The sequence below is a fragment of the Camelina sativa genome, chromosome 4, assembly GCF_000633955.1.
Source record: "Camelina sativa cultivar DH55 chromosome 4, Cs, whole genome shotgun sequence".
NCBI lineage: Eukaryota > Viridiplantae > Streptophyta > Magnoliopsida > Brassicales > Brassicaceae > Camelina > Camelina sativa.
In genome coordinates this window covers 28,736,891-28,763,139 of record NC_025688.1, presented here as the reverse complement: position 1 = coordinate 28,763,139, position 26,249 = coordinate 28,736,891, and the positions used below count along the sequence as shown (strand labels likewise).

At 39.5% G+C, this 26,249-nt stretch overlaps 9 protein-coding genes and 1 pseudogene across 15 annotated transcripts in view; 5 read left to right on the top strand and 5 right to left on the bottom strand.

Annotated features, from left to right (window-relative positions):
* LOC104783115 (BEACH domain-containing protein C2) overlaps positions 1-9,219 on the top strand; it is a 16,976-nt gene extending 7,757 nt beyond the window's left edge. For 2 of the 3 annotated variants that reach the window (XM_010508210.2, XM_010508208.2), the window contains exons 11-32: positions 768-1,366; positions 1,491-1,575; positions 1,785-1,979; positions 2,174-2,722; positions 2,807-2,950; positions 3,027-3,506; positions 3,727-3,869; positions 4,219-4,288; positions 4,408-4,491; positions 4,647-4,703; positions 4,805-4,873; positions 4,953-5,039; positions 5,144-5,260; positions 5,416-5,565; positions 5,654-5,738; positions 6,370-6,490; positions 6,629-6,725; positions 6,813-6,926; positions 7,196-7,565; positions 7,639-8,381; positions 8,469-8,591; positions 8,761-9,219. In XM_010508210.2, coding sequence (XP_010506512.1) covers positions 768-1,366; positions 1,491-1,575; positions 1,785-1,979; positions 2,174-2,722; positions 2,807-2,950; positions 3,027-3,506; positions 3,727-3,869; positions 4,219-4,288; positions 4,408-4,491; positions 4,647-4,703; positions 4,805-4,873; positions 4,953-5,039; positions 5,144-5,260; positions 5,416-5,565; positions 5,654-5,738; positions 6,370-6,490; positions 6,629-6,725; positions 6,813-6,926; positions 7,196-7,565; positions 7,639-8,381; positions 8,469-8,591; positions 8,761-8,808 — 4,530 coding nt within the window. In that variant the 3' untranslated portion in view covers positions 8,809-9,219. The remainder of the gene's footprint in view (positions 1-767; positions 1,367-1,490; positions 1,576-1,784; positions 1,980-2,173; positions 2,723-2,806; positions 2,951-3,026; positions 3,507-3,726; positions 3,870-4,218; positions 4,289-4,407; positions 4,492-4,646; positions 4,704-4,804; positions 4,874-4,952; positions 5,040-5,143; positions 5,261-5,415; positions 5,566-5,653; positions 5,739-6,369; positions 6,491-6,628; positions 6,726-6,812; positions 6,927-7,195; positions 7,566-7,638; positions 8,382-8,468; positions 8,592-8,760) is intronic. The other variant, XR_767175.2, reaches the window with a different exon arrangement.
* LOC104783114 lies at positions 9,351-10,342 on the bottom strand. The gene has a single exon (XM_010508207.2). The coding sequence runs from the start codon at positions 10,173-10,175 to the stop codon at positions 9,468-9,470; it is 708 nt and encodes a 235-aa protein (XP_010506509.1). The 5' UTR covers positions 10,176-10,342; the 3' UTR covers positions 9,351-9,467.
* Positions 10,559-11,871, top strand: LOC104793509. 2 transcript variants are annotated; one of them, XM_010508206.2, is made up of 5 exons: positions 10,559-10,732; positions 10,826-10,914; positions 11,078-11,229; positions 11,335-11,470; positions 11,571-11,871. In XM_010508206.2, the coding sequence occupies exons 1-5, from the start codon at positions 10,579-10,581 to the stop codon at positions 11,694-11,696; spliced, it is 657 nt and encodes a 218-aa protein (XP_010506508.1). In that variant the 5' UTR covers positions 10,559-10,578; the 3' UTR covers positions 11,697-11,871. The 2 variants fall into 2 exon arrangements, with proteins under 2 accessions (XP_010506508.1, XP_010506507.1); XM_010508205.2 differs by having other exon boundaries at positions 11,568-11,871.
* Positions 11,999-12,868, bottom strand: LOC109125098 (cytochrome P450 704C1-like). Its single transcript, XM_019244269.1, has 3 exons — positions 12,590-12,868; positions 12,278-12,460; positions 11,999-12,187 (listed from the first exon to the last, which is right to left on the bottom strand). Exons 1-3 carry the CDS (start codon positions 12,866-12,868, stop codon positions 11,999-12,001), a joined length of 651 nt encoding a protein of 216 aa, XP_019099814.1.
* Positions 12,600-13,887, bottom strand: LOC104784422 (cytochrome P450 704C1-like). The gene is made up of 2 exons (XM_019245094.1): positions 13,357-13,887; positions 12,600-13,282 (listed from the first exon to the last, which is right to left on the bottom strand). Exons 1-2 carry the CDS (start codon positions 13,876-13,878, stop codon positions 12,929-12,931), a joined length of 876 nt encoding a protein of 291 aa, XP_019100639.1. The 5' UTR covers positions 13,879-13,887; the 3' UTR covers positions 12,600-12,928.
* Positions 14,134-16,258, bottom strand: LOC104783111 (cytochrome P450 704C1). 2 transcript variants are annotated; one of them, XM_010508203.1, is made up of 5 exons: positions 15,706-16,258; positions 15,358-15,642; positions 14,924-15,262; positions 14,632-14,832; positions 14,134-14,537 (listed from the first exon to the last, which is right to left on the bottom strand). In XM_010508203.1, the coding sequence occupies exons 1-5, from the start codon at positions 16,225-16,227 to the stop codon at positions 14,349-14,351; spliced, it is 1,536 nt and encodes a 511-aa protein (XP_010506505.1). In that variant the 5' UTR covers positions 16,228-16,258; the 3' UTR covers positions 14,134-14,348. The 2 variants fall into 2 exon arrangements, with proteins under 2 accessions (XP_010506505.1, XP_010506506.1); XM_010508204.1 differs by having other exon boundaries at positions 14,681-14,832.
* LOC104783110 (spastin-like) lies at positions 16,512-19,532 on the top strand. Of its 3 annotated transcripts, none has more exons than XM_010508201.2 (13): positions 16,512-16,620; positions 16,717-17,029; positions 17,125-17,204; positions 17,335-17,357; positions 17,527-17,767; positions 17,852-17,947; positions 18,019-18,134; positions 18,225-18,305; positions 18,487-18,610; positions 18,740-18,789; positions 18,877-19,003; positions 19,088-19,185; positions 19,291-19,532. In XM_010508201.2, exons 2-13 carry the CDS (start codon positions 16,719-16,721, stop codon positions 19,405-19,407), a joined length of 1,464 nt encoding a protein of 487 aa, XP_010506503.1. In that variant the 5' UTR covers positions 16,512-16,620; positions 16,717-16,718; the 3' UTR covers positions 19,408-19,532. The 3 variants fall into 3 exon arrangements, with proteins under 3 accessions (XP_010506503.1, XP_010506502.1, XP_010506504.1); XM_010508200.2 differs by having other exon boundaries at positions 17,125-17,216; XM_010508202.2 differs by having other exon boundaries at positions 17,125-17,216; positions 19,088-19,194; positions 19,291-19,383.
* Positions 19,622-21,218, top strand: LOC104783109 (serine/threonine-protein kinase Aurora-3-like). Its single transcript, XM_010508199.2, has 6 exons — positions 19,622-19,872; positions 19,952-20,200; positions 20,286-20,381; positions 20,469-20,683; positions 20,791-20,863; positions 20,976-21,218. Exons 1-6 carry the CDS (start codon positions 19,744-19,746, stop codon positions 21,129-21,131), a joined length of 918 nt encoding a protein of 305 aa, XP_010506501.1. The 5' UTR covers positions 19,622-19,743; the 3' UTR covers positions 21,132-21,218.
* Positions 21,159-24,099, bottom strand: LOC104783108 (annotated as a pseudogene).
* LOC104783107 (fasciclin-like arabinogalactan protein 8) overlaps positions 25,270-26,249 on the top strand; it is a 2,781-nt gene continuing 1,801 nt past the window's right edge. Inside the window, exon 1 of the mRNA XM_010508192.2 lies at positions 25,270-26,053. Within this exon, the coding sequence (XP_010506494.1) occupies positions 25,327-26,053 (727 nt within the window). The 5' untranslated portion in view covers positions 25,270-25,326. The remainder of the gene's footprint in view (positions 26,054-26,249) is intronic.

Sequence of the window (26,249 nt, the reverse complement as noted above, 5' to 3'; positions counted from 1 at the left end):
TCTTTCATGCATGTGTGTGTGTTCACCCGTCTATTGGGATAGAACTAGATTTTTATCTACACAATCTTTTTTTCCCCTCAACAGACTCAAGTTATTGCTGCAGCAGCTGCTGGTGTTGCTGCAGAGGGTCTAGCACCAAAAGATGCAAAGGCTGGAGCAGAAAATGCTGCTCAGCTTTCTGTCTTTCTGGTGGAAAATGCAATCGTGATTTTGATGCTCGTCGAAGATCATTTGAGGTTACAAAGCAAACAAACTTGTACAACAAATGCAGTTGATGCTTCTCCGTCTCCTCTTTCTCTTGTTTCTCTTAAAAATCGTACAAGCACACTGACAGCGATCGGAGAATCGTCAGAGATTTCTAGCAGTCGCGCTTCACTGTCAAGTGATTCAGGGAAGGTCCCTTTGGATGTAAGTGGAAAACATTCTCAAAACACCTAATTTCTCTAATATGGACTTTCAATATTTTGTTTCTCACGTTTTCTTGTATAATCAAGTGCTTTTCAAGAAACCACGCTCATACATTTCATTATATTTTCGAAACCACGCTCATACATTTCATTATATTTTCATATGATGTAAATCTGTTCATGCTTCTCTTATGTTCATGATCAATTCGTCTCCTTGTTGGTTGGGTCAATACCTATTTTTTTTTTTTTTCTTTCATTGTTGTATCTTTTACGAGCATGCCATTTTCAATATCCAATTTTAATATTGTTATTTAGGATTCTCTTAAACATATATATATTTTTTTTACTTTTCTTTTTCAGATACTCGCTTCAATGGCTGATTCGAGTGGACAGATTTCTGCAGTCGCAATGGAGCGCCTTACTGCTGCCTCTGCAGCTGAACCTTATGAATCTGTTTCCTGTGCTTTTGTTTCATATGGTAGCTGTGCCATGGATTTGGCTGAGGGTTGGAAGTATAGGAGTCGATTGTGGTATGGTGTTGGCTTTCCCCCTAAAACTAGTTCTTTTGGTGGTGGTGGCAGTGGTTCAGACTCTTGGAAATCTACTTTAGAAAAAGATACTCATGGAAACTGGATTGAACTTCCCTTGGTTAAAAAATCTGTATCCATGCTTCAAGCTTTGCTGTTAGATGAGTCCGGACTCGGAGGTGGCCTTGGAATAGGTGGAGGATCTGGTACTGGGATGGGAGGGATGACAGCCCTCTACCAGTTGCTGGACAGTGATCAGCCTTTCTTATGCATGCTTCGAATGGTGCTTCTGTCTATGAGGGAAGAAGACTATGGTGAAGATAATATGCTAATGAGAAATCTAAGTTCTGAACGTTCTTCCGGGAATTCAGGTACATTAGATAGCGGTTCTCTAATGTCTATGCGACAATCCCGATCAGCTTTATTGTGGAGGTAAACTCAATGACATATTTTGTTGATCTCTTCATTGCCAATTAGATATCCATCTGCTTACATACTGTGTCAGCAATTTTGCACCCTGGTAAAGTTTGACTCTTTTTTTTTTCTTATCTCACAGTGTGCTCTCTCCTATCCTAAACATGCCAATATCCGATTCAAAGAGGCAGAGAGTACTGGTTACTGCCTGTGTTCTCTATTCTGAGGTTAGTTCTTCCCTAATCAGATTGGCATGCTTAATGATATTCTGGTCTCAAATCTCCATGCAGCGATTGGAAAGTTGTCATCTTCCCCTATTTTACTTCTGATGCTGTCCTTAGTGTTTTGGTTAAAAATCTGATGCTGTTCACTGTCCAGGGCCTTGTGTTTTTTCTTTTCCTTCTTCACTTTCTGATTCCAGCACAAATATGTGTAGGTATGGCATGCTATCAGCAGAGACAGAAGACCACTTCGTAAGCAGTATATAGAGGCTATTTTACCACCATTTGTTGCAGTCCTCCGGAGATGGCGACCTCTTTTGGCTGGCATTCATGAACTTGCCACTGCTGATGGTATGAATCCCCTTGTCGTTGATGATCGTGCCTTGGCTGCTGATGCGCTTCCCGTTGAGGTAGCTTAAAGCTGTTTACATTACTCAGTTGCTATCATGGTTCTATGTTTCTATAATGATTACTGTTTATTTCTAGTTGCTGAGATGCCATTTCAGCGCTTAAAAATTGCTTACTTTTACCAAAGTTTTGTATTAGGTTTAGACTTTTTGATGCTTGATTTACTAAATTGAGTTATCCAATATTTTCTGTTTAGGGTGCTCTTTCTATGGTTACTCCGGAGTGGGCTGCTGCTTTTGCTTCACCGCCTGCTGCAATGGCTCTAGCAATGATAGCTGCAGGGGCAGCTGGCTGGGAAGCCCCGCCACCTCCTACAGCTTCACATTTTAGGCGAGACTCTTCTATGCTTGAGCGTAAGACTGCCAAACTTCAGACCTTTTCAAGCTTCCAGAAACCACTGGAGCCTCCAAACAACAATGCACCACCTCGACCAAGGGATAAAGCTGCTGCAAAAGCGGCAGCTTTGGCAGCTGCACGAGATCTTGAACGGAATGCAAAGATTGGTTCAGGAAGAGGTCTGAGTGCTGTTGCAATGGCTACTTCTGCGCAGCGGAGGAATATCGGTGACATGGAGCGTTTACAGAGATGGAACACTTCCGAAGCTATGGGAGTGGCATGGATGGAATGTCTCCAACCAATGGATACAAAATCAGTTTATGGAAAAGATTTCAATGCTTTGTCGTACAAATTTATTGCTGTGCTGGTGGCAAGTTTTGCTTTAGCACGTAACATGCAAAGATCAGAGGTTTGATTTCCACCTTGGCACACATTATAGTTTTTGAAGGGTGCATACTCTTGACTCTTACTTTTTGGTTCAACTTCTCACCAGATTGATAGGCGTATGCAAGATGATATCATTGCGGCAACTCGCCTATGCTTCGGAAGCCGTGGTTGGCGCAAATTAATTCGTTACTTGGCAGAAATGAGATGCTTTTTTGGGCCTTTTGGAGATGAAATATGCAGCCCTGAACGCGTAAGCCGTGTTTCTTTCTAAGAATCTGGAACATGTTAAGAAGTTTCTCAGTAACGTGATATCTTTAAACATGCAGGTTTTTTGGAAACTTGATTCTATGGAAAGCTTTTCAAGGATGAGACAGTGTATAAGGAGGGATTATTCTGGGACTGATCATCTCGGGGCAGCAGCAAACTATGACGATCAGACAGACACAAAAAGTGATAATGGTAGCAAGGGTTCTGCATCGAATCCTCCTGTTCTTGCTGCTGAAGTTATATCAATGGAAATAGCGTATGAAGATGATGAACATGGAGAGGGTGATCATCTTGATATCAAAGGCCATGCTGAAGAACATAGAAGGGAAAATGAAGAGAGAATATCTGGTTCACATGAGCATGCATCCAGAAATTCAGCAGGGACTAGTGATCCTCGAACTTCAAATGACCATGAAATGGTCCGAGATTCTTCAGCAGTAGCACCTGGCTTTGTTCCCAGTGAAGTTGATGAAAGGATCCTTCTTGAGTTTCCCACATCAATGGTCCGGCCACTAAGGGTTGTGAAAGGAACCTTTCAAGTATGTTCGACCGACTTGAATGTTTTGGATTCTCAACAAGTAGCTAACTCGAAAGTAGTTAATAAATTGGATAAGAATCAACTAGACTACTTGGATCAAGTGAATTCAAGAATTTTGGCATGTAGACATTATATAAATCTGAATTGGCTCATAATTCCCATATATGTTTTTTTTTTGTATGGATTTTCTGGTTGCTGATCAAACTGCTGTGCCTTCTCAGATTACAACACGGAGGATAAATTTTATTGTTGACAACAGAGAAAGCCAGAATTTGACTGATCACTCATATGGATCCCAATCACGTGACCAAGAAAAGGATCGTAGTTGGCCAATGTCTTCTCTTCATCAAATTTATAGCCGGAGGTAAAGCTTCATCATTAAAATTCTGTTTAGCTCATGTATTCCTGTTCATTACTTCATTTAATATTCAGATGATCTATTGCTTAGAATTTAGAACTTTTATGTTTATTTAATTAAGATTCATCTAAAGAACTTCTGGAATGGTTTAGACGTGCTTATACTTTAGCAGAATATTTAATATTTTTGTAGTATTACCTTTCTCTTACCCGTGGAGTTAATCAATCTTTTTCATCGTTACCTGATTTTACTTTTTCGGGAAGTTTTCCTCTTTCTTTATGAGTAGAGATTCCTTTTTGATCTCTCAGGATTAGCATATAACTGATGATCTTTTCTTTGTCTATTTTTTTCTCAGATATCTCCTGAGAAGGAGCGCCTTGGAACTCTTTATGGTTGACCGTTCAAACTTCTTTTTTGATTTTGGGGTACTGCATCTAAAACCCTTTCTACATACGATATATTTATCTTTCTGACCTTGCCAATCTCAGGTCTCCGCATGCTGTAACCAAATACTTTTTCCCAATTTGCTTGTTTAACATCACAGAATACTGAGGGAAGAAGAAATGCATATCGAGCTATCGTTCAAGCAAGGCCTCCTCACTTGAACAATGTTTATCTTGCAACTCAGGTTTCTATTTTTCCCTTGCCAAATTCTTTTGTGTAGCTTTTGAATTACTCTTGGTCCATATTATTCTTCAATGGGAAATTGATAAAGCATATGACTAGGGGGTGAGTCACTTTTCGTTCTGTGCTGCAAATTTACATATATTGTTACTTTTTCAGAGGCCTGAACAGCTTTTGAGAAGAACTCAGTTAATGGAGCGATGGGCTAGATGGGAGGTACCAATAAACTGCACACTCAGATTTTTCATACATTTTTATATCCGTATCCAAGAATAACATCTGATACAGAAAGATCTCCATCTGGATAATATCTGCAGATTAGCAATTTTGAATACTTAATGCAGTTTAACACGTTGGCTGGCCGTAGTTATAATGACATTACTCAGGTAGATCTTGTGCTCTTTAGCATATTCCTGGTGAGTGTCAATGTCCGTTCTTCCTTGATAGATTTCTTATTCTTTGCAGTATCCTGTTTTTCCGTGGATTATTTCTGACAACAGTTCAGAAAGTCTAGACCTTTCAAATCCATCTACCTTCAGAGATCTTTCGAAGGTGGTATTCTTTGCAGTTTGTTTCCAATTTTACTTTCTTAGCCTGCATATGATGATTCATAAACCTAGAGAATCTTGTTTTGATGTGGGTCTGGATATGTTCAGCCAATTGGTGCATTGAACCCAGAGCGTCTCAAAAAATTTCAAGAGCGATATTCTAGCTTTGAAGATCCAGTTATTCCCAAATTCCACTATGGCTCACATTACTCAAGTGCTGGAGCAGTAAGTTATCTTCTCTATAATATCCTACCACTATTACTGCCATTCCCAGTTTAAAGTTTGTGCACCTCTGACTCTTGGAGAGAAGACAGTGGATATTATTTTTGATGCAACTGGATGGAGTTTGTACACTTTTATCATTTATTTCATGTGTGCAGGTGTTGTATTATCTGGCCAGAGTTGAACCGTTCACAACTCTGTCAATTCAACTTCAAGGTGGAAAGTTTGATCATGCAGACCGCATGTTTTCAGACATTCCAGGCACTTGGAATGGAGTTCTAGAAGACATGAGTGATGTGAAAGAATTGGTACGTATTGGTTTTCCTAAAGCATCAAATGTATTTCTCTTCCTTAACAATTCAAGAACCTACCCTTATTGAGCCACTAAATTTACAGGTTCCAGAGTTGTTTTACCTCCCTGAGGTGCTGACAAACGAAAATTCGATTGACTTTGGTACAACACAGTTGGGAGAAAAGCTTGGTATTGTGGTTTCCTTCCTTGTCATATCCAAAATTTATGCCTGGCATAATAAAATGTGTGTTATCTGATGCGTTNTCTATAATATCCTACCACTATTACTGCCATTCCCAGTTTAAAGTTTGTGCACCTCTGACTCTTGGAGAGAAGACAGTGGATATTATTTTTGATGCAACTGGATGGAGTTTGTACACTTTTATCATTTATTTCATGTGTGCAGGTGTTGTATTATCTGGCCAGAGTTGAACCGTTCACAACTCTGTCAATTCAACTTCAAGGTGGAAAGTTTGATCATGCAGACCGCATGTTTTCAGACATTCCAGGCACTTGGAATGGAGTTCTAGAAGACATGAGTGATGTGAAAGAATTGGTACGTATTGGTTTTCCTAAAGCATCAAATGTATTTCTCTTCCTTAACAATTCAAGAACCTACCCTTATTGAGCCACTAAATTTACAGGTTCCAGAGTTGTTTTACCTCCCTGAGGTGCTGACAAACGAAAATTCGATTGACTTTGGTACAACACAGTTGGGAGAAAAGCTTGGTATTGTGGTTTCCTTCCTTGTCATATCCAAAATTTATGCCTGGCATAATAAAATGTGTGTTATCTGATGCGTTTTTTTTTTATCTATCAGATGCTGTAAAACTTCCTCCTTGGGCCAAAAACCCAGTGGATTTTGTACACAAGCAACGAAGGGCTCTTGAGAGCGAGCATGTATCTGCACATTTACATGAATGGATTGATCTCATATTTGGGTAGGTCTTCTCCCTTGAACTGATGATATACTGCCAGCACATTTTTCCTTAACTTTGTTTCCTGCAGCAAAATAATCACAACAAAGTTTCTTTGTAAGCCATTAAATTGTTCTACTTTTATTTAACTTATTCGTTCAGATATAAACAACGTGGCAAAGAAGCTATATTGGCAAATAACGTTTTCTTCTACATTACTTATGAGGGGACTGTTGATATTGACAAGATCACGGACCCGGTAAGGCAATTTTTGCTATACTGTTGTAGTTGCTCAGTTTAAGTATTGACGTGTTGACATGACTTGCCCTGTCTCTGTTTGATGAAGGTACAACAACGTGCTACACAAGACCAGATAGCTTATTTTGGGCAAACACCATCCCAGCTATTGACTGTTCCTCACATGAAGAGGATGCCGTTGAAAGATGTGCTACATATGCAGGTAACTGCTAGTGTCAATTTGGTTTTGCAGTTTAGTAAATACTTCTTTTAAACACCATTTCTTTGAGGGTGAGCTATATTCAAGGTCGATAGGTTCCTTACAACCTTTTATCAAAATAAATAGGGTTTTCTCTGTCTACTGCATGCTATGTGAGTATGGGGGATTCTCGGGGAAATTAAGACCAAGAAAAGTCTTACGTAGTCTGTACTTTATTTTCTTCATGTTAAATTCACGACGTGTACATGACAGTTGTTTTGAATTTTTGTCAGACTATTTTTCGAAATCCAAAAGAAATAAAACCGTATGCTGTCCAAGCTCCGGAACGCTGCAACTTACCAGCCTCAGCTATTCAGGCATCTTCAGATAGTGTTGTGATTGTGGACTTGAATGTGCCAGCAGCTCGTGTTGCCCAGCACAAGTGGCAACCAAACACCCCTGATGGCCAAGGTACTCCTTTCCTCTTTCATCATGGGAAGGCAACAGCGACTTCAACTAGTGGATCATTGATGCGCATGTTCAAGGGTCCAGCTAGTTCTGGAACTGGTGACTGGCAATTTCCTCAGGCACAGGCATTTGCCGCATCAGGAATCAGAAGTTCCTCCGTTGTTGTTATTACAAGCGACGGGGAAATAATCACAGGTAATAAGCAAGCATTTATACGGTCCTAAGTTTGATGGTAATGTATTTACGGAAATCATGTGTTTGATAATAGGTGGACATGCGGATAACAGTATCAAGCTGGTCTCATCTGATGGAGCAAAAACTCTGGAAACAGCTTTTGGGCACTGTGCCCCTGTTACATGTCTGGCTCTGTCTCCAGACAACAACTTCCTTGTGACGGGTTCACGAGACAGTACTGTTTTGCTGTGGAGAATTCACAAGGCCTTTACTTCTCGAACAAGCGTGTCTGAGCCATCAACTGGCTCCGGTGCGCCCTCCTCCGCCAGCAACACGAATCTGGCCAACTCATTGGCAAACAAAGGCAAAAAGTGTCGTATTGAAGGGCCGATACAAGTGCTCCGTGGCCATCGAAGAGAAATAATTTGTTGTTGTGTCAGCTCAGATCAAGGAGTCGTTGTTTCGTCTTCTGAGTCCTCAGATGTTCTATTGCATTCCATTAGAAAAGGACGGCTGATCAGACGATTAGTTGGTGTGACCGCTGATTCTCTCTGCATTTCATCTGATGGGATTATAATGGCATGGATGAGTTTGGAAGGTTCTATTAGCGTGTTCACCATTAACGGGGTTCTGATCGCAAAAGCAAAACTTCCTTTCTCTTGTAGCATAAGTTGCATGGAAATATCTATGGATGGTCAAAATGCGTTGATTGGGATGAACTCATGTTCCAGCATGGACTTGTCGAGCAGTAACGATACATCAAAAGATGGCAACGAAATTGAAAGACTGGATGTTCCATCTCCTTCAATTTGCTTCCTCAACTTATACACACTAAAGGTATAATATGAACACTCCTTAAAGAGGTAAACTAATTCACGGGCGCTAATTTTCTGGTCTAAATAACCTGTTATGCTTGTCTTGTAGGTATTCCATGTGCTTAAGCTTGGTCAAGGCCAGGATATAAGGGCACTGACTCTGAACGTTGACAACACAAACCTATTAGTATCCACGGAAGATAAACAGTTGATTATCTTCACTGATCCAGCTGTAAGTTTTAATCATTTTGAGAGTGTTTAGGTTCAGATGAGTCAATTGCTATGAACTATTAGTAAGTCTCCATAAAATCCAGCATCCTTGATGGGTTCTACGTCAGTTTATCAATACACTAAAGTTTCTATGATTGACATAGTTTATGATAAAAGATGTATCCCTGCAGTTAAGCTTAAAGGTGGTGGATCAGATGCTGAAGCTCGGGTGGGAATGAAAGTATAGAATCAGACCTGATTGATACAAACGGCAAGAAAAAATTGGCAGAAAATCTCAGGTTTGAATACTCGGAAGTCTAAGGTGAAGTAGCAAGCCGTGGAAATCTTAAACTCAAATTGTGAACATGTTTGTTCGTCTGTAACATATGTAAGTATGGTTAGTCCCAGTAAAGTGGTTCCGTTTCATCTGCCCCCGTGTCATTATTTTGTTCTGATTTCTTCGGTCAATAGTTTTTTTTGTGGAGATGGTTTATAGAGAGATCGAAGGCTTGTTGAGATTGGCGAGGTATACACACCGAAGCTTCCTTTTTTTTTCTCTCCCCCCATTGAGTTTGTTGGTTATGTCTGTGATAAATGGCCTCTTTACTGATGATTTTAATATATATTCATTTATACAGAGCAAATTTATTCCTCGTGCATTTATTTTGAGATACAAGCCAAAAAACTTCGTTAGACTTTTATAGTAAAAAAACAATTGTCTCTTATCTCATGTTTCGAAGTTTTACTTCATTTTCTTCTAATATGCCTTAAAAAGAGAAACTTAAAACTTGCCATCTTTGCGTTCTTTCTCCCCAAACAAATTTAGCATTGTAATTCTACACGTCTCATAAAACTTTAACATACACACGAGTTTTTAACTTTGACATAGTTTCTCCCCCTACAAAGCAGGTGGATACGCAATATTATTATTAAAGTTGTTTGCTTCCGCCCTCTGCACCGCCCTCTGCACCGCTCTTCTCAAGCTCCATTCATAACAGAACTCCAAAGTCAGCCTTAGCGCAGTTCCTAGACCAAGCACCACTATGACTCCAATAATGATGTTAACCGGAAGAGCAGAGACCCCAAGTGTAATGGATATTAACACATCAAGCATTAGACCACCAATGAGAATTGAGAACGCAACCCAAAGCGGACTAAAACATCCTCTCTCACGCTCTTCTTGTCTATAGCTAGGATCAATCCTCCAAACCCAGTAATTCGTAGTTGGTTGTGTCTCCGGAGGTGTGACGTTGACAGCCACAACTTGACAGATCTCACACTGATTAGAACCTTTAGTGCGAAACCAAGCATCAATACAAGACCTATGAGCTTTAGCAAGACCACCACGACAATGGCACCCAAGTTCAATAAAAGCCTCTTCTTTCTCTTGTTGACAAACCCTGCACTGCTCGTGAGAGCTGCTGCTACTCCTAGACAAGCTAACCTTTTTCTGGATCTGAGACACTTCTGTCCCACTTGAATCTCCATTGCAGACAACGATGGTGAGGCTCTGCGCTTCATTCACAGACTCGCTCTGCTTCTGGGCATCCTTGTCCTGCTGCTGCTTTTCAAGGTCACCACCGGAGGTGGAGGAGTTATTATGCATCTCAAATCCCTTCTTACCCCCCTCTCTCTCTCTCAATTACACAAACCCTAGGAACCTATACGAGTCACAACTCACACAGATTGAGATTTGGCACTATGTATGGGACCAAGATGACAAAAAAGACAGAGATTCAACTTTATTTGACTTAGTTATGTTTCTTTATTCTTCTTATCTCTCTGTTTTGTCTTTTTGATAATTGATAGTTTAGTTAGTTAAAAATAAATGTTATTGGGCTACATATTGGGCCTGGACCGACCTTCGTCTTCTCCTGTAATCTTAATGAATACAACAAAGCTATTGGGCTAAATTATATGGGCCTGGGCCAAGATTCGTCTTCTCCTGCAAGCTTAATGAATACAACAAAGTTAGGTCTGCCTCTTCGATTTGTTTTAGAGAGAAAGAGATGGGAGGGAAAGGGAAGAAGAGGAGAGAGAAAAACTACTTAGCTGCACACGGCGGGCCGGCGAGACTCCCGCCGCCGCCTGATCGTTCGAAGCAAGATGCTCTTCCTTCTAAGCTCCGTATTCTCATGAACTACACCTCACCTTCTCCCCACGGTAAAATTAACAACGATTTGAGTCTGATTTTTTTTTTTTTGTGTTGGTGTGATTTCTTCTCCGTGACTGTTTTGTGTTGTCGCCCTCCTTCAGATTCGACTAAACAATTTGTTGTAGAGAAGAAATTGAAGAATACCAAAGCCGAAGTCGATGCTACTGTTACTGCTACTGCTACTGCAACGGTATAGTGTTATAACTTCGATTTTGGAAATTTAGGGAACAATTAGATAAATCAATGGTGTTTTCTCATTGTCCTGATATGAATTTGAGTCCTGTGAAGGACCTAAAACTTCTATTTGCTTTTGGAAATGAATCAAGTGTATAATTAGAATGTGAAACCTTTAGGAGAGTGATGAAGATGATACAATGGTGACGAAGGGAGATGAGAAGATGAAGAAGAAGAAGAAGAGGAAGAGAAACCAAATGAGTGACCGTCGTTTCGAAAAGGAGCTTGCTGAGTTGGATGGTCAGTCTAAAAGGAAAGAACGCAAGAAGAAGTAAGCTTAATTCATTTTTCGTTAATGGCCAAATCCTTTGTTTGCTATGTGTGTTGAGTTTTGATAGACTAGGAATCGAAATGTTCTACCTCTTTTTTAATGCAGGTATTGGGAGGCTAAGAAGCAAAAGAAGAATCAAGTCAAGACTGAAGATACCCTCCGAGAAAACTTCCCGAAGCATGAACAGATCAGATTTGGCGATGTGGTGCAAGCTCCACCAAAGTTGGCTGTTGTTCCAAAGGTATAATAATAGTCTTGCTATTGTGTCTAACTGTAAGAAAAACTCAGGAAAATAGGTTTTGCTACTGGTTCAAATGATTATGTGTGTGTTAATTTAGCAGGCAAGAAAGTCTACTCTAAGTGCGTCGCAGGAGAGACAGCGATTAGAGGCCATTGATGCTTACAGATCTCGCAAGGGATGGACTGAAAGACCAGGTACTCAGATTCCTGCCGTGGTCATGCAATAAGATGGCCTATGAACTCAATTTTGTAATGCAACTTATCTACTTTTTTTTTTGTACTAGCTGGCTGTAAAATTATACGATATTGTGTCCTTTTCTACGGATTCTAATATGATAGTTGAGTCATTCAAATATCTTTAAAAGAGGCTTATATAGCACAAGGAAAATTTTGGATGTCTGATTCCATTTTTGTCGAGCATCTTTGTCTGACTCAGTTTTTTACACATTAAGTTTTGAGGTTACATGAAACAGACACTCAGTTTTAAGGTTACATGAACCAGACACTATTGGCAACTGTTCTGGTTAAATCAAATGTGTGTCCTTGGGATTGCACAGAGATGAAGTCCTCCTTTGATGTGAAGTGTAAGCATTCTCTTGTAACGGACATTGCACATCTCATCAGCCATTTTGAAGCGAAAGAAGTGAAAAAGGGCAATTGATACTATCTTCATTTGCCTGTAAGCGAAATCCTTGCCAAGACAGGTTCGTGGACCAGCCTACATACACAATAAAGAAAGAAAACATCTCATAAGGAACAAAATTCTTACTCTTAACCACGTAGCTGGTCTGCAAGAGAGTGTACAAACATGAAAGCTTATGAATTTGAATGGTGATTCGGGTTGAAACACGCCGTCCTTGAGCCATCTCTCTGGCTTGAATTCCTCAGCATCTTGACCCCAAATGTAAGTCATCCTACCCATCGCATAGGCTATGTAGTAGATATTATCACCTTTGTTCACTCTGGCCATCTGGAAGAATGTCATCACTATCTGCACACTTCATGTCCTTTAAAATGGACCAAGAAAAGATTAAGAAAATCTTTAATCCCCATTATTTGGTTCCTTTAGCTCCTTAAATGTTCGATCACAAAAGAATCTTTTAGGGTCGGTTTATTTTACCACAGGCACAGAAGGGTAAAGCCGCAAGGTCTCAGACAAGGCTGCATGGAGATAGTGCATCTGATCAAGAGCCTCTTCGTTTATACTTTCAACGGAACCATCAACATCGGTTGTTTTCTCGTGACTTGATGTCACATCTCTTATTTCTTGTACGACTTTCTCCAGAACAAGTGGGTTTATGAAGAGCATGTACAAGAACCAAGAGAGTGATGCAGCGCTTGTGTCCTTCCCAGCAATCATGAAGCTCAGAATTATATCCCTCAGGTACTTATCGTTCATGTTCTCCGGATCTTTCTCACTCTCCACAAGAAATCTCGATAGTATGTCCTCTCTAACAGCCTAAGGACAAGCCAAGTAAAAAGTTAAAAACGACAACAAAAAGAGAGGGTAAAACTTTAGAGAACTTACAGTACTCTGTTCCTTTGCAAGCTCTTTCCTTTTAGTGGTAATGAGACTGTAGACAAGCTTGTCTATAGTAGCAATGCTCTTCTTGAGTCTTGATTGCGATCCAGTGTTGAGAAAACGTTTCAGCTTCCAAAGTGGATCGGTGAATCTGGAGCTAGTTGCAACATTACCTTCATCAAAAGCTTTCATGAACTCTTCCCCTTCTTTGCTAAACCCATCCAAACATCTTAACTCAACACCAAACCCAACTTTAAAGATGGAGTCCAGTGTAAATCTCATCAACATATCCTACAAAACAAAATAGCATCCTTGAGTTTTTGGAAATAGTGAGTTTGGTCTGTTAGCTTTGATTCGAAACTTACTTGAGCATCAAAAGCTTCTCTAGAGAGAGCAAACTCCGTGACAAAACCAACAAGCTTTGACGCATTTCTCCTAAAAACAGAGCAGCTAAAGTCTCTTAAAACCCTAGTAGAGAACTCAAAGCTCACAAGCTTCCTCTGTTGTTTCCATTTCTCACCATCAACAGCAAATATCCCATGCCCCAAAAGATCCGCAAGATTTTCACGAGTACTTGGTCCTTTACTATAGTAATGGAATCTTGTCTTGAGAATATGCTCCACGTTCCGAGGATCTGCAGTAAATATCTCGCTCTGTCCCGGACTCAAGAACCTGAAAGTAAGCTTTGTCCTCGCGATCTTTGTCTCGTAGTTATATAACTCATGGCTGTGGAAGAAAAGATCGAAGACCGTGGCATGTACCGGAGCATATCTCTTGTCGTTTCTTGATTTTCCGGTGAAGATTTTGATCGTGAGATTGAATGTGAAAGAAAGAACGATGATGGTCGCTGCTAATACTGTAATAGCTATGCTCCTCAAAATCTCCATTCCTTTTTTTTGTTTCTTTGGAAGTCAACTACATTAGCTAAAGAAGAAAGAGAAAGAAGATAGATATAGAGATATAATATTGTAACGGTCGCAATAACACAAGAAGTCAACCTATTCTTCATTCAGTTCTTCTTGATTTGATTCGATTTGTATTTCTCTCGAGCATGATGAATTCGACATCCAAACAAATCGTGGTGAGTGAAACTGATTTGGTCGTATTGATGTTTGCTCATGTAACAATAACAAAAATCATACTATATGAATTAGGGCCTCAACTTTCTTTAGTAGCACGTAACCAAATATTACAAAAGGCAAAACAGTATAGATACGAAAGAGTTTGTTTTAACTGAGTATACTACAATACAGTATAGATATAACAGTTTGCTTTAACTGAGTATACTACAATACAGACTATACAGTATAGATACGAAGAGTTTATCCGAGGTGTTCTTGCAAGTGTTCTGGTAGGTTCAAGTACTTGTCCTTGGGATTGCGCATAGATGGAGTCCTCCTTCGACATGAAGTGTAAGCATTCTCTTGTAACACACATTGCTCTTCTCATCAGCCATTTTGAAGCGAAAGAAGTGCACAAGAGCCATTGATACTATCTTCATTTGCCGGTATGCGAAATCTTTGCCAAGACAGATTCTTGGACCAGCCTACATACACAGTAATTAGTAAAGAAAGAAAACACACACCTCAGGCATTAGAAAATAATGGCCACATAGTTTGTCAGAAAGAGCGTGTACAAACATGAAAGCTTATGAATTTGAATGGTGATTCGGGTTGGAACACGCCGTACTTAAGCCATCTCTCTGGCTTGAATTCCTCAGCATCTTGACCCCAAATGTAAGTCATCCTTCCCATTGCATAGGCTATGTAGTAGACATTATCCCCTTTCCTCACTCTATATCCATCTGGAAGAACGTCATCAATTTCTGCACACCTCATGTCCTTTGCGGAAGGACCAAAGATAGATTAAGATAATATTAAAATGATCAGTCACAGAAGAATCTTTCATTTTTGAAGGACCTTTTTATATTACCACAGGCACAGGAGGGTAAAGCCTCAAGGTCTCAGACAAGGCTGCATGGAGATACTGCATCTGATCAAGAGCCTCTTCGGTTATACTTTCAATGAAACCATCTACATCGGTTGTTTTCTCGTGAGTTGATGTCACGTCTCTTATTTCTCGTACGATATTCTCCTGAACAAGTGGGTTTTTGCAGAGCATGTACAGGAACCAAGAGAGTGATGCAGCGGTTGTGTCCTTACCAGCAATCATAAAATTCAAAATTATATCCCTCAGGTACTTGTCATTCATGTTCTCCGGATCTTTCTCACTCTCCACAAGAAATCTCGATAGTATGTCTTCTCTAACAGCCTAAAGGATCGACAGGCAAACCATTTTTTCAAAAGGTTTAAAAAATGGTAAATGCAATCTTTTAATTAAGAAGGTAATCTTAAGAGAGAACTTACAGTGTTCTGTTCCTTAGCAAGATCTTTCCTTTTAGTGGTAATTAGACTATAGACAAATGTATCTATAGTTGCAATGCTCTTCTTGAGCTTAGATTGTGATCCAATGTTAAGAAACCACTTCAGCTTCCAAAGCGGATCAATGAATCTGGAACTAGTTGCAACGTTACTTTCATCAAAAGCTTCCATAAACTCTTCCCCTTCTTTGCTAAACCCATCCAAACATTTTAACTCAACACCAAACCCAACTTTAAAGATGGCGTCCAGTGTAAATCTCATCAACATATCCTACAAAACAAACTCCGTGATAAATAATGAGTTTTGGTCTGATAACTTTGATTCGAAACTTACTTGAACATCAAAAGCTTTTCCAGAAAGAGCAAACTCCGTGACAAAGCCGACAAGCTTAGATGCATTCTTCCTAAAAACAGAGCAGCTAAAGTCTCTTAAAACCCTAGTGGAGAACTCAAAGCTCGCAAGCTTCCTCTGTTGTTTCCATTTATCACCATCAACAGCAAAGATACCATGCCCTAAAAGATCCGTCAGATTCTCTCTACTGCTGTGTCCTTTACTATACTTATCGAAACTTGTCTTGAGAATATGCTCCACGTTACGAGGATCTGCAGTTAATATCTCGCTCTGTCCTGGACTCAAGAACCTGTAAGTAGGCTTTTCCCTCGCGATCTCCGTCTCGTAATCATACAAATCGTCGCTGTGGAAGAGAAGATCGAAGACCGTGGCGTGTACAGGAGCATAGCTCTTGTCGTTTCTTGATTTTCCGGTAAAGATTCTGATCGTGAGATAGATAGCGAAAGACAAAACGACAAAGATCGTTGTTACTACTGTAATAACTACGCTCGTCAAAATCTCCATTTCCTTTTTTTTTTTCCTCTTCCAAGTTGTAGTGCTGTACTATGAAAAATGCTCTATATGAAACAAAAAAGGGACAAAACAAAAACGTATCCTCGGCTGTGTTCCTTCGCGTGACGCGTGTACTGTGCTGGATTCGATCGTTCAATCCTGGCGGCTCGTTTCTATTTGGGCTCCTTTGTTGGGCTCTTTTCTCTTTCAAAATAGAAAAAGGCCTACAAAATAGGCCCATTCAATAAACATGTGCCAGAACCCTCTTTCTTAGTTAGAGGGTTTTTAGGCTTTTACCGTGTCTCTTCTTCATCGTTTCCAGTTGGGGTTTCAATTCGAGTTCATCAATTTCAATTTTTGATTCGTTTCTTCTCGGACATGAATTCAATTTCCGAGCAAAACATGGTGAGTGTAATCAATTTCATCGTCGTATTGTTTTTTTATTTCTTTGATTAAACTCGCAAGGTGATGATCGATTTCGTTGTCGTTGTTTTGCTTCAGATATGAGTTTTCTCAGAGGTATAATTGATTCGTTCAGTTCGATACTCAACGAAGAAACTAAGCACGATCCTAACGTATCATCATCTTCGAGTTCGTCTGGCTCCATGAACGGTATTGATGGAGTTCCGGTTTCTAACGAAAGGGTTGCGTATAAGCTTAAAGGATACTTTGATTTGGGGAAAGAGGAGATCGCTAAAGGTGTTAGAGCAGAAGAGTGGGGTTTACATGATGATGCTCTTCTTCATTACAGAAACGCCCAGAGGATCATGAATGAAGCTAGTTCTACTCCTTCTCCTTCTTATATTAGTTTGAGGTAAGTTTGATTTACTTATATGTTAGGTTGAAAAAAAGAGTTCTTTTTATTTTATTTTAAATGTGATGAGTTTGATTGTTTTGTTTATATGGTAGTGAAAAGGAGAAGGTGAGATCGTACCGAGAGAAGATTTCTAAATGGCAGAATCAAGTATCTGAGAGATTGCAAGCTTTGGGTAAGCGTACAGGTGACAAAAGTTTGATTTTTGACCTTTTTACTACATATACATATGAAGGACAATTAAATTCACATTGATGATTGTTTGTTTTGCTTGCTTCTGGCATCAATGGTGTTTCATGTTTTAGGTGTTGGCATGTCTGAGAATAAGGTACTTATCTTGCTTCTTTCTTTTCCTTTTTGATCCTAAATGTGGAAGGGGACTATGATGTTGGTAGAATTTAAGTGGTATGTTTCTGTATTAGGATTGATTGCTTCACTGAATTTGTTAAGGCGTTAATGTTATGCTAAATCCCTCGTTTTGATCATTGATTATGTAGAAAACCGTAGCATCTCCCTCTTCAGCTTCAGTTTCCTCTACAGCGTCAAGGTATAGAAGAACTCCATCACAAAAGACTCCAGTTCCTAGAGGTGGCATTGCAACGGCAAGGAACACTAAAGATGCTGCTGCAAACCCAAAACCTGTGAAAGAATCTGGAAATGTCCACGATGATAAGTTAGTAGAGATGATAAACACAACAATAGTAGATAGAAGCCCATCTGTGCAGTGGGATGATGTCGGTGAGTAGCAGTGTTATGCACTTCTTCTTGTTTTTCCTTTTCGTGACAATATGTGGGAAACATACTTATGCTTAATTATTGCAGCTGGACTCGATGGAGCTAAACAAGCTTTGTTGGAGATGGTAATTTTGCCGGCAAAACGAAGAGATTTATTCACTGGTCTCCGGAGACCAGCGAGAGGTAAAGTTTGCAAGCTTGGTTTCTTCTTAATCTTCTCGAGTGCCATCCTTGGTAAAATTTCTTCATTTCAGGTCTGCTTCTCTTTGGGCCACCTGGCAATGGAAAAACAATGCTTGCCAAGGCAGTCGCTTCCGAGTCACAGGCAACGTTTTTCAATGTCTCAGCATCTTCTTTGACTTCAAAATGGGTGAGTGCTTCTGCCATTGTACTCTTAAGGCTTTTTTGAAATTACTTTGACAATCCAAACAGACTAACTGATTTTGCTGTATTGATTCAGGTGGGTGAGGCTGAAAAACTAGTTAAAGCGCTGTTTCAAGTTGCAATATCCAGGCAACCTTCTGTGATATTTATGGATGAAGTATGTACTTTTTCCCTTTTCTGTCGTACAAGTTAATTAGGCCGAGAACCTACTCTTTTTAACTGAGTTCTAGACAATACCATATAAGTTGTGTTTGACCGAAGTGCTTCCTGAATCATGATAGTTCATGATAAACCTGTTGTCACTTGAAGGTCTGAATATGTTTTACTCTGGTTCTCAGATAGATAGTATAATGTCTACAAGGTCGATCAGTGAGAATGAAGCAAGCAGAAGGTTGAAATCAGAATTTCTTATCCAGTTTGATGGTGTGACTTCTAATCCTGATGATTTGGTGATTGTCATTGGTATGAATCCTGCTAACCTAGTCTTTATCAAACCCAATCTCCACTCTGTGTGCATCTCTGAGTATCAGTTGGCATATATATTCTGTTTTTGCTTGCCCTAATCATTTACTTGGATGTAATGTTTTGCAGGAGCTACCAACAAGCCACAGGAGTTGGATGATGCAGTGCTTAGGAGATTGGTAAGAACATTATCTGTCACCATGATTTGCATATCTACCAATTGTTAAGGAAAGTATCTGATTATATGCATTTTATCACTTTGTTAGGTGAAGAGAATATATGTACCATTGCCAGATTCAAAAGTCAGAACACTACTATTTAAAATTAAGCTGAAGAGTCAGCCTCACTCTTTATCCGGTAGCGACATTGATAAAATTGTCAGAGAAACCGAAGGCAAGCTCTGTAGATTTAGTTATTTACCACTAGACGTATTACAGTTTCGAGTCAAGTAACTAATAAGCTTCCTTTATGTTACAGGATACTCAGGAAGCGATCTTCAAGCACTATGTGAAGAAGCTGCAATGATGCCAATCAGAGAACTCGGTGCAGATATTCTTACCATCCAAGCAAATAAAGTATGAAAGGTTTGCTTTTTAAATAAGTCTCTCATAATAAATCATCAGTTTTGAAGTTTCTTTTGAGTTTGAAAGGTTTGATCAATAAATGTGTAAATGTAACAGGTGAGACCGCTACGATATGATGATTTTCGGAAATCGATGGCAGTGATCAGACCCAGCTTGAGTAAAAGCAAATGGGAAGAGCTTGAACGTTGGAACTCAGAATTTGGTTCTAATTAATTTTTCTTCTTGGATTGTTTGTTTACTTTTGTAAATTTGAGGTATGGTTGTAAAGCTATAAGAAACAGAACAAAAACAAAAAAAAAAAACAATCAAATATGTTTTTTACTCTTAAAAGAAGAAAACTGATATTAAGATGGGTAACGTGAGAGTGCTGAGGGTAAAATCGTCATTTCGGAAAGCAGGTGAAGACTTTTACGAAACGGTCTCTGTAGTAAAGAGCAGAATTTTGAAATTCAAAATTAGTTTCTCCGCTCTTCCATCTCTTTCTCTCTCTCTGTTATCTTAAAGTCATCATTGCTCTTGCTCTCTCGCCGTCGTCTGAGTCGGAAAAAAATGAGTAAGAAATCTCCAGAATCTGACGCCGACGATAGTGAGAAGCCATGGACCCTGGCAGATTTCGAGATCGGGAGACCACTGGGAAAGGGTAAATTTGGCAGAGTCTATCTCGCTCGAGAAGTTAAGGTAACTCTCTCTCTCTCTCTCGTTTCCCTTCAATTTGAGCTTTCGGAAACCCTAATTGGTTGCGATTTGGGGATTATAGAGTAAGTTCATAGTGGCGCTGAAAGTGATATTCAAGGAGCAGATCGAGAAGTATAAAATTCATCATCAGCTTCGGAGGGAAATGGAGATTCAAACGAGTCTAAGCCACCCGAACATTCTTGGTCTTTACGGTTGGTTCCATGACGATGAGCGCATTTTCTTGATTCTCGAGTATGCGTATGCTGATGGTGGTGAGCTCTATGGCCTCCTCAAAAAGAATGGTCATCTCTCTGAAAACCAAGCCGCCACTGTGAGTCTCTCCCTCCTTTTGCCTTAAGATCTTGCAATGTTGGTTCTGCTTGCTTCTGATTTGCTTGTTTCTTAAACGATTTCAGTACATTGCAAGTCTTAGTCAGGCACTAGCCTATTGTCATGGAAAATGTGTCATTCACAGAGACATCAAACCTGAAAACTTGTTGCTCGATCATGAGGTACCTTTATGTGTGTATATTGGTTTTTTGCATTGAGAGAACTCAGGATTTTTCATCATTAGTAATGTCATTATAATACATACGCAGGGGAGATTGAAAATTGCTGACTTTGGGTGGTCAGTTCAGTCAAGTAACAAGAGGAAAACAATGTGTGGAACCTTAGACTACTTGGCACCTGAGATGGTCGAGAATAGAGATCATGATTATGCAGTAGATAATTGGAAGTTAGGTGTTTTGTGTTACGAGTTTCTCTATGGTCACCCTCCGTTTGAAGCCGAGAGTCAAAAGGATACATTCAAGAGGTAAGGAAGGAGACGACTAGACTTTTTTTTATCTTTGTTGTTGGAAATGACAGAGGAAACTTAAACCTCAGCTCCTGATGAAGTTGTCTAATTTAATTGGTATGCAGAATTCTCAAGATTGATCTGACTTTTCCTACTGCGCCAAATGTTTCAGCAGAAGCCAAAAATCTTATCAGTCAGGTACACGTACACCCAAAAGCTAAATCATTATACCAATAACGACTCTCTTGCTTGACTAGTTAGTTAGTGTATTAAGCATTAACATGTAGTTGTTTAAAATCTTTTTTTGCAGCTTCTTGTTAAGGATCCCTCGAAACGACTCTCCATTGATAAGATCATGCAACATCCGTGGATTGTCAAGAACGCAGATCCTAAAGGTGTGTGCCTCCCAATCTCAGGACAAAGTAGGCTTATATGTAATCGAAATGTTATGAGAAGAATGTCTTAAGTAGTTCAGAGAAAGTACATTCCACCATGTTTGTGTATTATCTCATTTCAGCATAATATAATCTAAGTAAAACTTGTGTCTCTGTGATTTGACTTCTTCTAACATCTAACACTGAAAGATCCATAGATAGACAAACTAAAAAACATTAGAATCTAACAATAGTTCTCCTCATTGTCTTCTTCACCCCTTAAAGCTATGTCAGTAATAGTGGTGTCGGTACTGCAACTACTAGTGGTCTTCTCTAGGGCTGGGCAAAATAACCGATAACCAAATAACCGACCGAAACCGAACCGAAAAAAACCAAACCGAACCGAACCGAAATTCTTCAAATACCCGAATGGTTAGTAAAAATCTATATCCAAACTAACCGAAACCGAACCGAACCGAACCGACAATTAAATGGTTAACCGAAATATCCGAAAACCTAGAAGATATCAAATATTATATACTTAATATTATGCAAAACTATAAAATAAACTTAAAATATAAATTATTTCTAGATTCAAAACAATTAAATATTTTAAATAATCAATATATGTAAATGTTATTATTTTGAATTTACAAAGTTAAATACTATTTTGTAAAATTGAATCCATATTTTTCCCTTTTTTGTATTTTTGTTATTGTATATTTGGTTAATTTTGGTTATATTCGGTTAGTTTTGGTTATATTTGGTTTATTTGGTTAATGTTAATATAATTTATGTTAGTTATGGTTATTTATTTAAATAACCAAACCGAAACCGAACCGAAAGAAACCGAACCGAACCGAACCGAAATTTCAAAAATATCCAAATGGTTACTATATTACTATATCCAAAATAACCGAAACCGAATACAACCGAACCGAAACCGAATGGTTAACCGAATGCCCAGGCCTAGTCTTCTCATCAGAAACTCGGGACATTGGAATACCCATGTGCGATAGTAGTATCCACTGGATGCTTCTTCTTCTTCTTGACACCTCTATGCATGTGTTCATCGCAGTATTTCTGATCAGACAAAACATCTCTGCTGCATCTCCACCTCTTCCCATCTGTTCTTCGGCACCTTCCTGGTTCTTTGTCTGTTTCAACTCTTTGTAAACGAAACCCACCACGATCTGTTTCAACTCTTTGTAAACGAAGCTCACCACGATCTACAACGGAGAAACAAGATAGAAGACCAAAAATGGGTCATGAATATACATTGAAAATGATGGTAAGCCGAGGTTTCAAAGGTATTACCTTGAAGAACGGTGTCTTGAGAAAAGTGGATACTATGAAACAAGCCACCATTAACAACATTCATATTCTTCCATTCTCTGCTTCTTGCAATTATTTCATTCTTCCTGTTGCCTGAGAATTGTGCAGCTTGTAAGGAACTATCAGATACCTCGGGGAAGAACTTTTGAACAGAAGGTAAGCTCTCATCACCTAGTAATGAAACAATGGAACCTGGTCAAACAATGGAACAGTGAAGAAACGAGTTCTATAGATATTTTTCTGGTATCATAATACCTTGAAGGGGAACAACACTAACACACATACTCGACTTTTTTTTACTGATTAAGTCATCATAACTCATCTCCATGTTCCTTCTGCTCCTGTCACCGTGACTCACACTTTTTTCTGTGGACTCGGAGATCACTAAAGACGGACGAATGACATTATCACAGGCTCTGGGACTAGGCAGTGAAGCAATGGTAACTACCTGGGCATTACTAGAACCCGACATTGTCTCATGAAGAACACTCTCACTGTCGTTATTTATGTCCAAACCATAAGTGTTGTCGTGTTTTGTTAGTGAAGCAGACGACGAAGCAACCTTATAAGATGATTCCACAAGCTTTCTTGAACGTTTACGGCCTCTATGCATGTGCCGTTCACAGTACTTCTCATACAGAAGGACCCTATTACTACACCGCCATTTCTTCCCATCAGTTCTCCTGCACCTTGTGGGTTCAGGTTCCACTGTGTGGATATGGTTCAATCCTTTATCACTACTCAACACTGCAACTCAATAACCACAAAATCAAATGCAGACAAGAATCAGTTCAACTGTTAAAACAGAGCAAAAGACTCTAATAAATTCAGAGGTAACTAAAGACTGTTGTGTATGTGAATCTTGTCAACTCCCCCAACTCAAAACCCAAGAACCAAAAGCACGTTTTAGGAAATTGAATAAACACAATGAAACCCATTAAGCATTTCCACAAGAATACCCCAAAAGATTACAACTGTTGAATTAGAACAAAAACCTCTCTAGATCCTAAGGTCCAAGACTTGGTATAGTAAGTGTATGTGAACAAGTCTTCTAAATTAAGTTATTTCTTCTCTGCTAGCTCAAAAATACTCCTGAAAAGACTAGAATTTCAAGTTACTTACGAGAAGAAGAGTGAGAGTTGTAGTTGGAGGATGAAGTCGAGAGAGCAAGACTGTTCCAAATAGACACCACTAGGTGATGAGGCACACGAAGACCAGCCTCTATGTATCTATACACCAAAGTTTGCATCTGAAACTCCACAAACTGGGCCGCCTTCATCCACGGCAATATCTTCCTCCTCCTCTCCTCTAACTCCTCATCCTGCTCCATTTTAGGGCTCTGCATCTTCACAACAACAAAAATTGGTCTTTTTTATTTCTAGGGAAGATAATTTTAATTCGAGAAAAAAAGGAGACAGCTTTTGAAACTAGCGACAAGGAGAAGCCAAAAAAAAAAAAACCCACCTCCCAAGAAGAAAAAAGCATGAACACAAACAAACCAAACCAGATACTAATAAAATCTCTCCTCTGTTCTTCACTGTTTTAACACAATGAGAGAGAGAGAAAGAGAGAAACAGAGGAAGAGGTGAGAGTGTGAAGAGATATAAAGGCAGTTGTCAGGTTTCTGACAAATGCGTCAGCGTCTTTCAGACTTTTTTGAATACTTTTCGGACATTAAAAAAAGTTGAGTTTCCCTCTCGATGCCACACAGACACACAGAGAGAGTGTGATAACTCACTCTCTGCCCAGCTGCTCCACTACATCTCCACGTTCATATTCCTCTATGATATGGGCCCATCTTATCATAAAAGGCCCATTATTACTCCTCCATTAAGTTGGGCTCTACTCTTTTTTTTTTTCTTTTTCTTTTAGTTATTCAAAACTTGTTGTTGGTTCTCTGATTGGCTTTAATTATAACATTCTGTCTCCCCTGTTGCCTTTACATCTTGGTCACATTTGTAATAACAATAATAAATCTATATTTTATCTTGGTCACAATGCAAAAAATACTTTATTTATAGTAGTATACCAAAAAAGAGTTTGATGTAATGGTTACAAGTATTAGTATCATATACCTCACTCACTAGTGGTTTCTCCAAATATTGTCCACACGTGGAAAGTAATGCTTTAACAGCTAAAAATGTTCGTATGATTGTGAGATGGAGTGATTCAATATTGGTCCTTACCGAGCTGTGGATAATCTATTTATATTTAAAACATGAACGTCGGCAGCCAAAAATAAATATTACAATAATTGTATTTTATTTTTATACAAATTAATTTGTAAAAATCATTCTGTATCACACGGAAAGTTAATGCGAAATCATGCATAATTAAATTCAGATATATTTCATAATAACAATACTAACACAAACCATTAAGAGTTTATACATATTCTTTTTTGTACGATACAAAAAGTCAGGTTCGAATCATCATTAATTAATAACTAAGATACACATTCTAGTACCCCAAGCCACTAATCCACAACCACAAACAAATTTTTGTATTTGGAACACTTCGCATAACAAAAACGATAGCACGAGAAACGTTACTGACCATGCACACTATTTTAAACTCATCACAATCGATCGATAATAAATTAAGGTAGATTAACAAAAACAAGAATCTAAAAGAAGCCCAAATATCTCAATTGGAAAATTAAAGAACAAGACAATTAAATGGAATGGACTCTTTCTTCTTACAGCTATGTCCGAAAAAGAACACATGGCCCCCAATCCAACCCAACTCTCTCTCACTCTCTTATAAACAACACACATTTCAAAAATTAAAAAAAGGCAAAACTAACTCTAGTCATTATTCTAACCTAACTATGGTTAACATTTTAAACCATGGTTAACAATGATCCTTCTCTTTCCTTTATTAAACTTCTCATCTCTCACTCTGTCTTCTCCACTTCCTCTGCCTCACACTTTCATTTAAAAAAAACTCATCATGGCGGCGTCACAGTCACGGACCTTCTCACTCCTCGCCTTCTTCACTTTCTCCATCCTCGCCTGCGCTTCAACCGTGAGTAGCCACAACATCACCCAAATCCTCACTGATTCTCCGGATTACTCTTCCTTCAACAGCTACCTTACTCAGACGAAGCTCGCCGACGAGATCAACAGCCGCACGACCATCACAGTCCTCGTCCTCAACAATGGCGCTATGTCTTCTCTCGCCGGAAAACATCCACTCTCCGTCATCAAAAGCGCTCTAAGCCTCCTCGTCCTCCTCGATTACTACGATCCTCTCAAACTCCACGGCCTCTCTAAAGGCACAACTCTCTCCACCACACTCTACCAAACCACCGGAAACGCTCCCGGAAACCTAGGATTCGTCAACATCACCGATCTCAAAGGAGGCAAAGTCGGATTCGGCTCCGCCGCTTCAGGCTCCAAACTCGATTCTTCTTACACCAAATCCGTCAAACAAATCCCTTACAACATCTCCATCCTCGAGATCGACGCTCCGATCATCGCTCCGGGAGTTTTAACCGCTCCTGCTCCTTCCGCCGCCGTGTCGAACATCACCGGATTACTCGAGAAAGCCGGCTGCAAAACCTTCGCGGGTTTGCTTGTTTCGAGCGGAGTTCTCAAGACTTACGAATCCGCCATTGATAAAGGCTTGACGGTTTTTGCACCGTCCGATGAAGCTTTTAAAGCTGAAGGTGTACCAGATCTGACGAAGCTCACACAAGCTGAGGTGGTCTCGCTCTTAGAGTACCACGCCCTCGCTGAGTACAAACCTAAAGGCTCACTCAAGACTAACAAAAACAACATCACCACATTGGCCACTAGCGGCGTCGGAAAATTCGATCTTACTACCTCAACCTCCGGCGACGAAGTTATTCTCCACACCGGCGTTGCTCCGTC